We start from the raw sequence: 14,363 nt of genomic DNA on the forward strand, positions 1-14,363 counted from the left end.
TATCGAATTCTTCTCATAAACGATGTTACTCTATTATTTCGTTCTATCACGTACTAAATCAAACCCATGTTTGCCAAATTAACAAATATATAACATCATTTTTAGTTACTATATTTCAAAGTTCAAAATTAATCATTGAAACTTTCTAAATTCTAATAAATAAATAAACACAAATATCAAAGTTTTTGGATGCTAAATTTCTAATTCTCGTTTTAATTAAATGAAGCTCGAATTGAGGAAGTTGTAATAGAGGTTCAATAAAAATGTCGAAGAGAGGGACATTAGGATGACACGACCGAGTTGGAATAGATCGAAGATCGCTCTAGTAATGATTTTAGTAAAGCATATGTACCGAAGTTTGTTTGAGATGGTCAAAAGCACTCTTCAATAGTTTCAAGTTACATAAAAGTGTTCTTACAAAAAGTAAAAAACACGCCTTAAATTACCGAACTATAAATTACTTAATAGACTACTTTTAGCCCATATGCTTATTATCAAACACTTTTTATTTACGTACTCATGATTTAAATACAGAAACGAACGTAAAACCATCCTAATCGTTTTTTAGGTCAATGCTGACTTACACTCCTACTACTACATGCATATTACACTATCTTATAATATCGAAAATTTCACTATAAGATTTAAACTCATTCTTCGAAAGTATCTTATATTTTCACTCGCCAGAACGGTTAGAACAGCTACGAAAGAATTCAACGAACATCTTTTCCTTCTAACCTAAGTTTTTTTTTTTTTTAAACAAAGATTAATTGGGAGTGAAATTTTGTAATCTTACACAAGCCCTAATCTTTCATGAGTCAGCTACCACGAGGTGACAACTTCTCACTTCTCAGCATGATAAGATAACGATTCCTTTAATGATTTCTGAGAACTTGCAGTTGTCTCTGTAATCCGACGTGCGAATAGCAACTACAGAAACTACGAACATTTCAAAGAGAGAGAGATGAGAAGATATTTTCAATCACTAACTAGCAGGAAACCATGTCAGAGATTTGGTTGGATCCAACAATGAAAGAAGGGGCAGAGTTAACTGGCAAAATCATCTAAATATCTTTCCAGATAATGTATTAAAATCCATCAAGTTGCAGGAGATCTCATTCATCGAAAGTTGTACCTTTTTTTTATCATATTTACATCATTGAGATGGAATTGTTAAGATTTCAACTGAGCAGGAGCAACTAAATCAGCTAAAAGGAATTGGAAATCTATGGTCTAGGTCCTAGAGAGAGACAATTTGGACTGACAAAATTATGATTCTCTCCCTCTACTAAATCTCAATTCCTGAGAGACCCTGAAAAAAAAAAGAAATTCTATTGGCTCTCTAGGACATCTGCATCTTGAGTACTGAAGCAAAGAACAAAGTATTGAGCTTGCAAAAAAGAAGAAACGATCGGCTTACTTGACATGAATGGAGATCAGTAGATTTGAGAGGGATCTAGAATTCGTCTGCGACTTTGATGCCAGCTCCTTTGTCCCATTCCTCCGGGGCAGCGACATCAGCCATGATCTTCTCCTGACCGCGCCAGAGAATCTGGAGCAAACTCACCAAATTTGAGTTATCATCTACAGGCATGAGCAACAATGCATGCACATCGCATTATAATCCAAGAAAAATTGTGCATTAATTTACCTTGTCGATAACTCCGAATTCCTTTGCTCTTGTTGAGTCCATGTAGAAGGGTCTTCTCATCACATTAGACACTGTCTCTAATGACTGAGAGAAGATTTCAAGTTGTATAATGAATTAATATGGTAGTTGATCATATGGATCTCATGAGTTCATAAAAAAGAGTGGAAATAAACGTTTCCTAGCTAGGCTTACATTTCCAGTGTGCTTTGCTAGGAGTTTCACAAGTGTGTCCCTGTTTGTTATCACCTGAAAAACGAGTTGAAATATACAAAGCTCAACTTGTATTCTTCTAAAAACTGTTGTGAATGGCTGAAAAACGTTTTATTTTTCACGATATAAATCATTGAAAATCTTTGGGATCAAGATATAAGTTACCCAATTATTTTGAATCATTTCACTCAATGTATGAGGATGCAAAAATTTCCTAACTGTGATTACTTGATTGAGATTTTGAATAGAATTGCCTTTTTCACTTCTTTAATCAAAGTGCTAAGAGCTCCAGCAAAAATCAGTGTCATGAAAATTGAGTTCAACTCCAAAATAACTTATGAAGCCTGAAATTGATTTCGTTATCTTAGTGAAGCCATTTAAGTCGAATATTTGAAAAGATATCGAAGGATATTGACCTCTTTTGCACGAATGAGGACGTCACTAGCAGGCATCAAACCAGATGAAGGGACACGAGGCTGCTGTATCATGGCTGGAAAAGAATTCGATTATTGTATATAAGCAAATCTAGGTACCAAGTCAAAAACAGAAATTAAGATGCCAGATGCATCAAACCTTTGGCATGTGGCATCATAAAACGTTTGCCTTGACTTCCTGCAGCAAGCAATAAACAAGCTTGACCTATGGCAGCTCCAACAGCCACTGTATGTATCTGTATGAGATATCGGTTTCATATTATTTATTGAGCATCTTGTATTTCATAAAAAAAGTGGGGACAATATAGTCCTTACGTAACGGCCATTGCGTACATAAAAGAAAAGAGGATCAGAATACACAAAATCAGCAAGAGATTCAAATAACAGAGCATGATTATTTCCAAGGACACTGTTTACATTAAAAATTATTTACTTTCAATATTTTTTACAAAATTAAAATTATTAGTTTATGCAGGTTACTGGAGCAAAAGAGGTCAATCAACAGTATGTCATTTCTCAAGCCACTTGTGACATATCACCACCGTGACAACTTTTTGAAAACAATTCTCATGACCAGAGAGACCATAGCCTTGATGCAGTGTTAAGTTACACCAAGATAAAAATCTATGATATTAACGAGTATATCAAGACTCTCAATGTATCAGGTTACCATCTTGCCACCAAAAGAATAGTAGGAATGAACGGAATGGTTATGACAAGAAAACATACCTCATTCTTTAACTGCATCATAGCATCATAGATAGCAAAACCCTCTGTCTCCATCCCCACCTGAATGGCAAATAATTTAAGTATGTTGAGGAAAAGGATATCAAAGGAATGCATACACTTACTAACCAAACAAGATATAATGCAAGTCTTTTTTATTAATCAGTTAACCTAGTATAATAACCCACTTTTCAAGGAAAAACAAAAGATCATTTTAGATATTTGGTTTTTCATTTTCAGAATCAACAGAAATATAAGGTGCATTTTTCAGAAAAGCGAATCCCCAACATTATTATACACATATCTCAGTCTTGGACCAACCTATGCAGCAAGCTAAAACCCATCCATACTGGTTCAAACCCATTATCCACCATCAAATTAGTAAGCTAGTTCTTGAAAGATCCATCTCCTCTCCAATACCATATTCCGCAATATTTATCTAAACCATCCATATTTGTTCAGACCCATTTCCCTCCATCAAATTAATAAGCTAGCTCGTGAAAGACTCATCCCTTCTCCGTTCACAAATTTTATAATCTTGTGAAAGATCTACATCTTTTCATAATCAAATCTCATAATCTTGTGAAACACTCATCACCTCATATTACCCCATCTTCAGAGCTTGTGAAAGACAAACATTTTTCCATCGAAAGACTTCATAATCATGCGGAAAACTCATCTCTATACTATCAGATTGTTCATTCTATGGTATATGTGATGTGTAAGTCTCAAAAGTAGCATGACCATCTTAGTTAACAGCGTTCTAATGACACAAAATAGATTCACTCTCTTGCCACATAAATATTGAGCATGTTTTTATTATTAGTTTATTATTGAGATAATCACCACAAGAGTAAACAAATGTTGTTTATCAAATAATTCACCAAACATGCTCTGATATTACTGTTTTAAGAAAATACACCAACGCCCAATCTCACATATTGTGGATCAAGAAGCTATTCTTAAGAATTACAATCAAACATGTTTTCGGAAATGTAAAATCTCAAATTTACGATCTCATTTTCAATTTTCAAATAAAATAACCAAACCCTGAAGAACCCACAAACAAAAGAGCATGCTGGTCATTCACATATATTTTTTAATCCAGCAGCATCTGAAAGAACAGAACTCCAGGTCAAGACAAACAAGTCAATATTCATGTCAACACATAGATTAAGGGGCATGACTTATAGTCTGCAGGCAAGCCCTGAAGAACCCTGCGGTGGGCAGAAGCTTGTATAAAGCAAGAGGAAAAAAATGCTTGCTCTTTTCAACTTAATTTCACTTGTTTCATATAGCTGAATAAATTCAAAGCTTACAGTTTCGCCATCATCACGAGTTGTTCCTGTGGAGTTTATATAAAGATATATTGGCTCTTTTGGGTCCATCCATTGCAAGTACATCAATTCAGCAATAACTAGCTCCGTCACAGCTGGAACCAACTGAGAGTAGAAATGATTGAATGAAGAGTTATCAGGAAAGTAGCAATGTACATTACACAAGAAACTGAAATTTTCTTATTTATAAGAAGAAGCCAAAAACTCTCAGAATGTCGACACATGGAACATTCAGAATCAATTGTGCCTGAAAAAAAAATTACTAATATTTTGAGTGGCTATTTCAGTAGAGCTTATGCAACTCAAGAAAAAGAAACGCAAGTCAGTCTAAAACAAATTGAGCACTTCCAAAGAATTTCTGTCAAATTCAAAATCAGCAGCTGGATGTAATCACAAATCATATTCTTGCACTATCATAAGACCGAAGTACTCACCACACAACTTCATCGACACTTCCAATTTCAACCAACAAGGTTCATTATCAGCTTGACATCACTCGTCCCTGAACTATAACTTCACTCTATAGGCCTCTAAAGGTCTAAAATATGCAATTATCACGAGATGCACCTTTCCAGTTTGCATTAGTTAAAACTATTCCAATTGTTCATAAGTTCGAATAACATGCTTCTCTTCTTCTTTCAATGAAACTTCTCAACAACACGATATTGAATAAAATCGTAGTAATACTCTCCCCATCGGTAAGTTGAATAGTTTCTCGATTAATGAGTAAAACCGTATAACAGTGGACTAACGCTAATTCAAGCACTTACAGGCATTCCGATGTAAACAATTCTTCCATTAAGTAATAATGAAGGCAAGTCCGGCGGTGGCCTCCTCGGCCTATGCTCGTTGTAGGAAACTGATCTTTCGACCTTATCCAATAAGAAAACCACCAAATTCGCAACATTAGCTAACTAACAAACTTACTTCAAATTAATATGAATTGATTTAAAGAAAACTCCGTTTGCTCTCAGAAATTCATACAAGTACCTGTAAGAACATACAAGTAATATGAAAATAAGCGAGGGACGGCTAACTTACTTGCGCAGGTGCAGCCATGAGCTGAGGAGCATCAAACAAATCCAAATACGGAGGGGAATCAGAGTTGGAAGGCCGGTTCAGCAACGTTTCAGGTGAGGTAGAAGCTACTGAAGCGAGCTTCGAAAGAAATGGATCCTTCGGGTTTATCGGAGGCAAAGGTATTTTAGCTTTGCTTGTAGCGTTCGTACAGCAAACAGTTCTGAAATTGGTGCCTCTCGCGAGAGAAGACGATGAAGATTGAGACGCCATGGCCATGGGTTTCTGCAAGCTGATGGCCATGGGCAGCTTCATCCCAGTGGCCATTTTCTTGGATTTCAGCTTCTTCTCGAGAGTTTCAGAGAAATTAAGAAATGTAAGGAGTAGAATTACCTTATGACTCGTAGACGTTCGAAAGGGCCGATTGTTTGGGCCGGATAAAATGAGGAAGACCCAATTACTTGGACCGAAATCCATTTCATGGCCCAATTAGTTGGTCCAACTATCCATTATTGAGTTATTATAAAATTAAAGGATAATTTAGGTGCATTTTAAAAGATGGGTAGGTCTATTTTATTCTTGATATTTAAAAATAAAATCAATAATGTTCAAAATTTGTCTCCCCTGGTTGAGAACTCAAATAATTTTTCGAACATAGAAGAAAATTCTTTAATCACATTACTTAAATATTAGTGTGATACATTAAATGTATTAAGGAGCGATGGTTTAACACGATTTATTAATAGGTAGTATGGCGAACTAATTAAATAAAAAAATGGACAATCCAACCATTTTGATGGGACAAGTATAAGATATACATTTTAAGGCAAATTTTATGGTCCACCCAGCCTTGTTTCCTTAGTGAACACTAAAAGAATGAACATCTGAAATACATGTTTTATTTGTCTACCTTATAAGTAATTGTCTATCTGAGCATGACCAAATTTTTGAAGTCACACGTAATAAATCACGCATTCAATTTTCAAATAGACTCGTGTTTATATATATTATTGGAAATTACACTATATGATAGAAAAATATATATATATTTATAAAAATAACATTACTTTTTTTTTTTAAGATTCCCAAATTTTGGTGCTTTAATTAAGTACAAAATTGAGCTTCCTTAGGTCTAAAGGTAATTTATGCCACTTTTGTAAAATTTTAAACTGAATTCTATGTATATAAATAAATAAATTTTTTGGTGCTATTTTTGTAATGTTCTCTAAAATAATTTATAGAAATAATTCGAACCAAATAAAGATGGTTTGGAACTTTGGTTACACAAAATTTAGGCTAAGAGGCTAAAACAAATTATGTACAATTATAGGAATCATACCAAATTATTATTATTATAATTATTTTTTTGGCAAAGATTTGTTGTTTCTATTAATTTTATTTAATAGGAAGGCGGTCGCTTATTCACATTATTAATGGAGTTTTAATAATAGCTTTAATTATCATCATTAACGCGCTTCCAAGTTGTAAGATAATAAGATAAAACCCCAATACCCTAATTAATATCTTGATTTTTTTTTACAACAGAAATTAATATCTCAATCAATCACTTTATTTGAAGCATTAATTGCAAGTTTTTTTTTTCTATTCAAACAAATGTATTTTTCTTGCACACCAATTCCATCGGAAAATAAATGTTCCAATAAAATTATTAAAAAAAACGTGCATACTTAAAAGGAGTACAAACAAAGAAAAGTGCGAAAAATCTAAGGAAAATTTTTAGACCGAGACTGTTTGTGTTAAAACTTTTAAACAGAGAAGAAGAAACAGGAAACTGGATAACTACAAATATGTCAATTTAAATATAGTTCGATTAGTTAAAATATATATCCTCGACTATATTATTGGATTAAAAGAAAGAAATTGATACAAAAATACACAAATACTGAAAATATATGGGTAGAGTAAAAAAAGGATACCCACTTAATTTTTTGTAATTCAAAAGGTATATATAAATTACCTAAGATTTTGTAATTTTCTCTCATTTGCTCTCTTCAATTTTTTAAATTGAAAAATTAGCATGTAAAATTGTTCGACTGCCTAACAAAGTTTAGAAAATAAGAAACCTCTAAACCAACCCAATTCCTCTTCTACCAACACAAATATCAAATTTTCTCATAATTAATCTATAACAACGGCTCACGATTTCATTCATCGCAAAGCTAATTTGGGCACAATTCTGGAGGTTGATAGTTCGATTTTCTACTCTACAGCGCTGAACTTAAATTCAATTCAAAATTGGTCGACTTTTGTTTTCTTTTTCTTGGTCGGAAAATTGATATGACAAATTGGGGTAAACATAATATCCCAACACTCTATGAACACTTTTAAAAATGCTTTCAAGGTTAAGTTACAAGTTCAATAATTGTGTCTAATTGATCTATCAACTTCAAAAAGTGTATAATAAATCTCTAAACTTTCAATATCGTATCTAACATTTCCCTACACATTTAATTCTGTATCTAATAAATTCCTCACCTATTAAATGTTGTTTTAATCACCCGTTAGACACAACTAAAGTTTAGAAAAACTTTTTAAAGACCTATTAAACACAACTTGAAGTTCATAAACAAAACTTATAATTCCTATTTCCCGTTCTCATTTTAACAAAATAGTCAAGTTTCTTGCTTCCGTATCCAATTTTTCCAAAACATAAATAAAAGCATTATTTTATCAACTTAAAAAGCATAATAAATATTAAAAATAAATATAAGATAAAAAAAAACTTTTGAATATTTAATTCAAAATTCAATTTTCATATAAAAAATTACTTTTTTAATTAAAAATTATATACATCGAAAAAACAGAAAATGATTACTAAACATGTTTCTGAAATAATTGTCAAATGTAGTTCTGTTATCATTTATTAACAACGAAGAAACAAGGAACAAGAAACCAAGAAATGAAAAATAAAAACATTAACCGGGCCAAAAAAATCCGAATAAGGACCTTCCATGCCCTTTGCCAAGGACAAGGAATAGAAATAAGACACTGAGAAGAGTGATGTTTAAAAGGTGGTTCGTACAACTTCTAGTTGTAAAGGGAACCACAATGTGCAACAGTTAGGTCACTGCTAGGGTGTCATGGCCCAGCCATTTATTAACTTGGTCATCAACCAAACAAACATTACATGAAAAGAACACGAGACGAAAATAGATTATTCTCCCAACCCGAGTGTAGACTGTCGCTCTCTTTGAGCCGTTTAGATCAGTCATTCAGATCATCTACACAGTCTCAGATTCATCTATCGAGAACCGAGATCGACATCATACGACAATGAACAAATCCCAGCAGAACAAGTTAGATCCGTGATCCATTCAAATCAAAGTCAAAAGATTGTGCTGCAGATTCAAATCCTACAAGATCTTATAATCTGCATTTCCTGCCAAAAGGCTAACTCAACCAAAGGAAATTGTATAAGATCTGGAAAGGGGCTATAAAGAATCGGATTCCTTCATTATCACTTTGTTTTCCGAGATCGCTAGATCGATCAATCTCGAAACACCCATGTGAATTCATATCAGATCTGCATTGAACTTAAAGCGGGAAGAGAAAGGTGATATGTTTTGTCACATTCAAGTTATCAAACAACATGGTGGGTAGAGTTTGGTTGGTAAAGTTGGAAATGTAATCTGCCAAAATATGGTGAGGTTTTCCAGAATTGGTTTTTCTTTCTTCAAAAGTACTTCAAAAAAAAACTGACATTGAAACTATGAAGAGAGAGAGAAAATTGACATGTCAAACTCATACCAAACTCAAATAGATATAATATATCCATCCAACAGCTCGCTTTTTCTCAGCATGTCAAATCAAAACAACAAATAGGACATCACAACCACTTCTCAAATTTGAACCAAATTCAATTCTCTTGTCCAATAAGCCTAGTGAAACCCTCAATTATTAGAGGCTCTCTTTTGGATTTCTAACATGACACTTTTAACTTTAAAATCACCATCTTTCAAATCTAAACAACTTCAAACAAACATACCTTTACCTTTACTTTTCCATTAATATATATATATATTGTTCAATCCAACTCATGTACACCTCGAACTAATTTCGTAAGCAACTACCTAAATTAGATAACTCGTAGAGTATTTAACATCCTTGTCGACAACCACCATGGTTTGAACTTATAACTCAACATATAGTTTGCCCTTTGATCATCGAGCCGAACCATGGTAATTCTTTTACTCCCTTTTTTTTCTTTAACAAAAGTTGAACTTTCATTGAGAAGAATGAAATAACACAAAAGAGCATACAAAAAAGAGTCCAACAAAAGGGAGTCCAATGTAGCAAAATCAAACCTAACGAGTAATTACAAAAGGTTTTTGGGCATAAAGCCCAAAGAGAAACATGAAACCGCAAGAACCCAAATGTCCTCACAATTTCTCTCAACCCCTCTAAAAAACTTGTTATTTCTCTCCTTCATTCAATTATGCATTCTTTTTACTTATTGAATGCAGAATTTTCCTCGATATTATATTAAAACTTAAATACCAACCACAATCAATGCACATACATATCGTATGCTTTTAGATGTCTGATATTTATTTGTGTTGTCAATACATTGTACTGTTCGTTGTTAAATACACAACCTCATCATGATAGCCCATTCAAGAGCACCAAGAATCAATATGGTAGCATGAATTCTCAAGAAAAGCTTTTCCCCTACATACTTTTCCAAAAGAGCTCAAGATTCTTTACCAGAGATAGATGAGAAAGGAAAAACAGAGAACAATTGAAAAGAAAATGTTTTGATCTGATTGCCACAACCCAAATGGAAAGAACATGGCCTTGTAAATGCAATCTAAACCCACAAAAATAACATCAGAAACAGAACAACCTTGGCCATTTTCTAGAAGAAAAATATACTTACAACAACAACAATCGATTAATTCTCACTGTTTTCTAGTGGGATCCATAATCCTCTCCAATTCCAACTTATTACAGCCTTTCTTCTACCTCCTTTTCTCTGCAAACTCCTCTTTTCCCATCAATGGAAAAAAGAAAAGGAAGAGAAACGAAAATCTCCAAATCCAAGCCACCAAGACTATCACATTATTGAGCAGAGATATATAATTAATTAATAGCAACAATTTTCATCACTTACAAAGACGACAACGACGACACTGTATAATCAATCTCCCCATTTCAATTTATATAACAATCACAGCCATCTCAGAGAAAAGAGAAAAGATCAATAAACATTTAGAGGGAGATAAAAGAGATTATTAAACAAAGTAAACAAACAAATTACTCAACTCCTGCACCTCGTGATGGCGCTGCAGCCACGACCGTAGGGATTGGCTTGAGCTCCAGGCTGGCAGTTGTAATAGGAGGCGCCGCGTCTAGAGCACGGCACAGTGTTCCTCTTCAGAGCGCCGTAGCTGATGTACTGGCTGGTGGCCAGGATGCGGCGGCTGATTTCCGAATCAAATTCGAACTCCTCGCCGCCGAAGCACTCTGCTATGGAGCCCTTGCAGGACGATTGGTCCGGAATCCATGCGAGGCTGTGGTGGATCCCGAGGCCGCCGTGAACGGCGGTTGAGGAGCAGGTGAAGACCACAAACACGGCGGCGCAGATCAGGAAGGTCGGAGAATGGAATCCGGCCATTGCCATGAAAAAACAAGCTCTCTCTCGCTCTGGCTCTGGCTCTCTTCTCGTCGGAGTTGGTGGTTGCTTCTGCTCCGGCGGTTGGTCCGGTCCGGCGGTTCGTCGGTGGCTTCTTGTTCTTCTTCTTTAGCGATGAAAACGGACAGTGAAGAGGGCAGTGGAAGACTTATTTAGAACGTGGTCTGAAAATATGCCATTCGTTTTGCTACTTAATTACGAATATGCCCTTCTGTGAGATTCTTTTGAAACGTCATGGACAACCACTCCTACCAACTCGCGGAAAAATAAAGTTAAAATATATATATATATATATGTATATGTATATTTAATCGAATTAAATATAAATAAACAAGTTTGCCAAACGCCGACGTTTTAAAAGATGCCATTTGGTGGCAATTTCACACCACTAACTTTTGGGTTGATTTTGATTGAGTATATATATATTTTACGGGTAGATTGTGAAAGTAGAAATTTCAATTCAGACTAGCTGAGTTAAGTTGACGATTTCGATTGATAGTAATAATAATCATATCATATTCTCAAATTTATGAAAATTTATTGTTTTAAAATTTGCAACTTATAATATTGTAAAAAATTGTTTTTGTTTTTGTAATTTTATGAAATGTATAATGTATTTTTAAGATATATGAAAAATATTTTAAAAAATTATCATGAATAGTTAGTTCATCCTGGAGTAAATTAAAAGAAAATGAGTTCAATCACAAATAATTGAAAAAAAGTGAACATAATATTTAAAGATAGAAAATTAAAACGAAATCATTATCAGTAATTTTTTTGTTATTGATTATTATTTTAGAAGATTGTTTTTTCAATTATTTATTTTTTTTATTTCTTATTATACAAACCATACTGATGAATCTGACTTTATCCAATTGGTCCATTTTTTAGCTTCACAAGATTACCAAGCAATGGCATTTTGGTAATTGAAACATAATTATGGAGGTATTTGAGACTTTTTGAGTTCCACCGAATACAGATAGTTGACCGTCTGTCTTCCTTCCGTGGTTGGTGAGGAGAAAAAAATGAGATTTTTATTTTAAATTTCAAAAAATAAATACAGCTTATAAATAATTAATCTTTTTTCTTTTTTAAAGAAAAAAGAGGGAGAGGAAATTATTATATTTATTCTTTAGAAGTTAAAAAACAACTTATAAATAATTAATCTCTCTCTTTTTTAAAGAAAAAGGAGAGAGGAAATTATTTTTAAAGTCCGTCAAAGAATCTGTTAACCGAAACGCGTTTATTCCATGCTTTTCCTTTGCGTCTCTTTTTCACCAAACTCCCCACTCATTTCTCCGTTAGCTCCGTTACCGTTAATTCCCAACCATTTTTATATTTTATTTTATACATATTTAATAAAGTGGTTTGTTTATTGTTTATGGCGTATTAATTAAGGATGGAATACAAATTATACAAAATTTTAAATTATGTTTATTTATTGTCTAAGGAAATATTTGTGGTGCCAACGAGAGTTAAGTGTTGATTGAAATTCAAAAGAATTAATTAAACCAATTTTATTTGGTTAGTTTGGTTGATTGATAGAAATTGAACAAATCGAATCAACCGATTTGATTTGATTTGAAAAAATTATTGTATAAATTAATAAAAAGTTTAAAATTCTTTTAGTCCTTGTAATTTTGAATTTTTTTTCATTTTGGTTTCTAGTCCATTTATTTTAATGGTTGTACTCATAAGAGTGATCATTTTAACCTCTATTTAGAAAATTTTAACACAAATTTTATACCAATGGAAACTTTTTACTACAAAAGTATGACTGCATTTCAAGAAATTTAATAAATGAAACATTATACTAAAATTTTAATTGAAATTAATGAGATAGAAATGAAAATAAAGTCTCAAAATAGTCACTTTTTTAATATTAGAGAGACAAAAACAATCGTTCGAGAGTATAAGAATTAAATAGAACAAAATTTTAAATTCATGGGATCAAAATAAACGTTTTGAAATTACAACAATCAAAATGAACCAAATCTAAAATGCAAATACTAAAAAAAAAATTTATAACATGCTAAAAATCTATTTAAACATAAATAAAAATTTGGTTTACACCCATTTATCTAAATTTGCAGATGAATTTAATGGAAATAAAATTGAATTATTGGAAGCTTTTTCAAGAGAATAAGACTTTTAAAATTGGCCATCAATGACCTCGAAAAGGCCTTCCAAAGATTTTCCTTGTCTGTCATCTTTATATTGAAGTTTTACTTTTCAATTATCTTTTTCCATTTTCCTTCTAAATTCCCAAGTTTTTTACTTTAATTTGAAGAAAATGGAAATGGACAAGCTAAGAATATATACTTATTCTTATCCCTCCTATATTACAAAGGGGAATAGTTAGAGAACCATTTTTAGACCTATTTGTTATATATATAATTTTAAAGTTTTAAACTTACCCCTAATAACAATAGTTTATATTTTATTTATTCCACTATTTTATTAGAATTAAATTAATACTTCTGTTGAAAGAATTAAAATAAATCTCGTTAAATAAAAAAATGTTCTTAAATCTTAATCTAAAAATAAATAAAAAATTAAAATAGACAAGAACAATTTTAACCTGAACTTGATAAAATGTATCAACTTTTACACTAAACTTTTAATTTCATCAAACTGCACTCTAAACTAAGATAAGCAGTGCAATCTTAAACTTTAAAAAGTGTTGCAATGTTTACTTTCTAATAGATTTTTTTTAAAACGCTAATAGATTTTCTTTTAAATAATTGTTGAAAAAATTATTCTCATACACCTCCAATAAATTATAAAACATATTCTACTTCAAAAAAAATTATAAAACATATATTTAGTATTGACATTAAAATTAGTTTTTTTTTTTGGAAATTTTAAGTTTTAAAAAATTATTTAATGGTCAATTATGTGCATTAATCAAACTAAATTTTGTGCTAATATTGATTTCCATTAAACTAACAAGTTGTTTGAGTTTTTTGTTTTTTTTTCTTTGGTTAAAATTAGTCAGTAAATTAACAAAAATTAAATTGATGATAAAATTTACAACATTTATCTAAATATAGAACACATTGATGAAATGATAAATTTACGATAAACTATACTCACATTAGCACAAAATGATACCTTCTTTTCCTCTTCGAGGAAAGAGTATTTTAAACCCAAACATTATTTTAAATAGTTAGGTATGATTAGATTTAATACCCACCTTCACTCTCTTTCTAGATCTCCTCATTTTCTCCTCTCATTTTAACTTTTAGCACCCTCTTTCATCATTCTTCCAACAGAAGGAAGAGTATAACAATGTCTTTGATTTTCTATTTTTATTAAACTTATTTTTCTAATGT

The 14,363-nt window shown here is 32.1% G+C and overlaps 2 protein-coding genes across 4 annotated transcripts; both read right to left on the reverse strand.

Annotated features, from left to right (window-relative positions):
- Window positions 1-653: 653 nt before the first annotated feature.
- LOC111018868 (ATP-dependent caseinolytic (Clp) protease/crotonase family protein) lies at window positions 654-5,754 on the reverse strand. Of its 3 annotated transcripts, none has more exons than XM_088128164.1 (11): window positions 5,400-5,754; window positions 5,129-5,230; window positions 4,564-4,605; window positions 4,341-4,463; window positions 3,025-3,084; window positions 2,435-2,531; window positions 2,278-2,351; window positions 1,844-1,897; window positions 1,652-1,735; window positions 1,421-1,552; window positions 654-939 (listed from the first exon to the last, which is right to left on the reverse strand). In XM_088128164.1, exons 1-10 carry the CDS (start codon window positions 5,700-5,702, stop codon window positions 1,457-1,459), a joined length of 1,035 nt encoding a protein of 344 aa, XP_087984290.1. In that variant the 5' UTR covers window positions 5,703-5,754; the 3' UTR covers window positions 654-939; window positions 1,421-1,456. The 3 variants fall into 3 exon arrangements, with proteins under 3 accessions (XP_087984290.1, XP_087984289.1, XP_022150809.1); XM_088128163.1 differs by lacking the exon at window positions 654-939 and adding an exon at window positions 1,048-1,312; XM_022295117.2 differs by lacking the exons at window positions 654-939; window positions 4,564-4,605 and adding an exon at window positions 1,048-1,312.
- Window positions 5,755-10,454: 4,700 nt separating this feature from the next.
- On the reverse strand, window positions 10,455-11,169 carry RALFL22 (ralf-like 22). The gene has a single exon (XM_022295041.2). It carries the CDS (start codon window positions 11,014-11,016, stop codon window positions 10,654-10,656), a length of 363 nt encoding a protein of 120 aa, XP_022150733.1. The 5' UTR covers window positions 11,017-11,169; the 3' UTR covers window positions 10,455-10,653.
- Window positions 11,170-14,363: the final 3,194 nt, after the last annotated feature.

The sequence above is a fragment of the Momordica charantia genome, assembly GCF_013281855.1.
Source record: "Momordica charantia cultivar OHB3-1 chromosome 8 unlocalized genomic scaffold, Mcharantia_2.0 BLBB01000008.1, whole genome shotgun sequence".
Classification (NCBI taxonomy): Eukaryota; Viridiplantae; Streptophyta; class Magnoliopsida; order Cucurbitales; family Cucurbitaceae; genus Momordica; species Momordica charantia.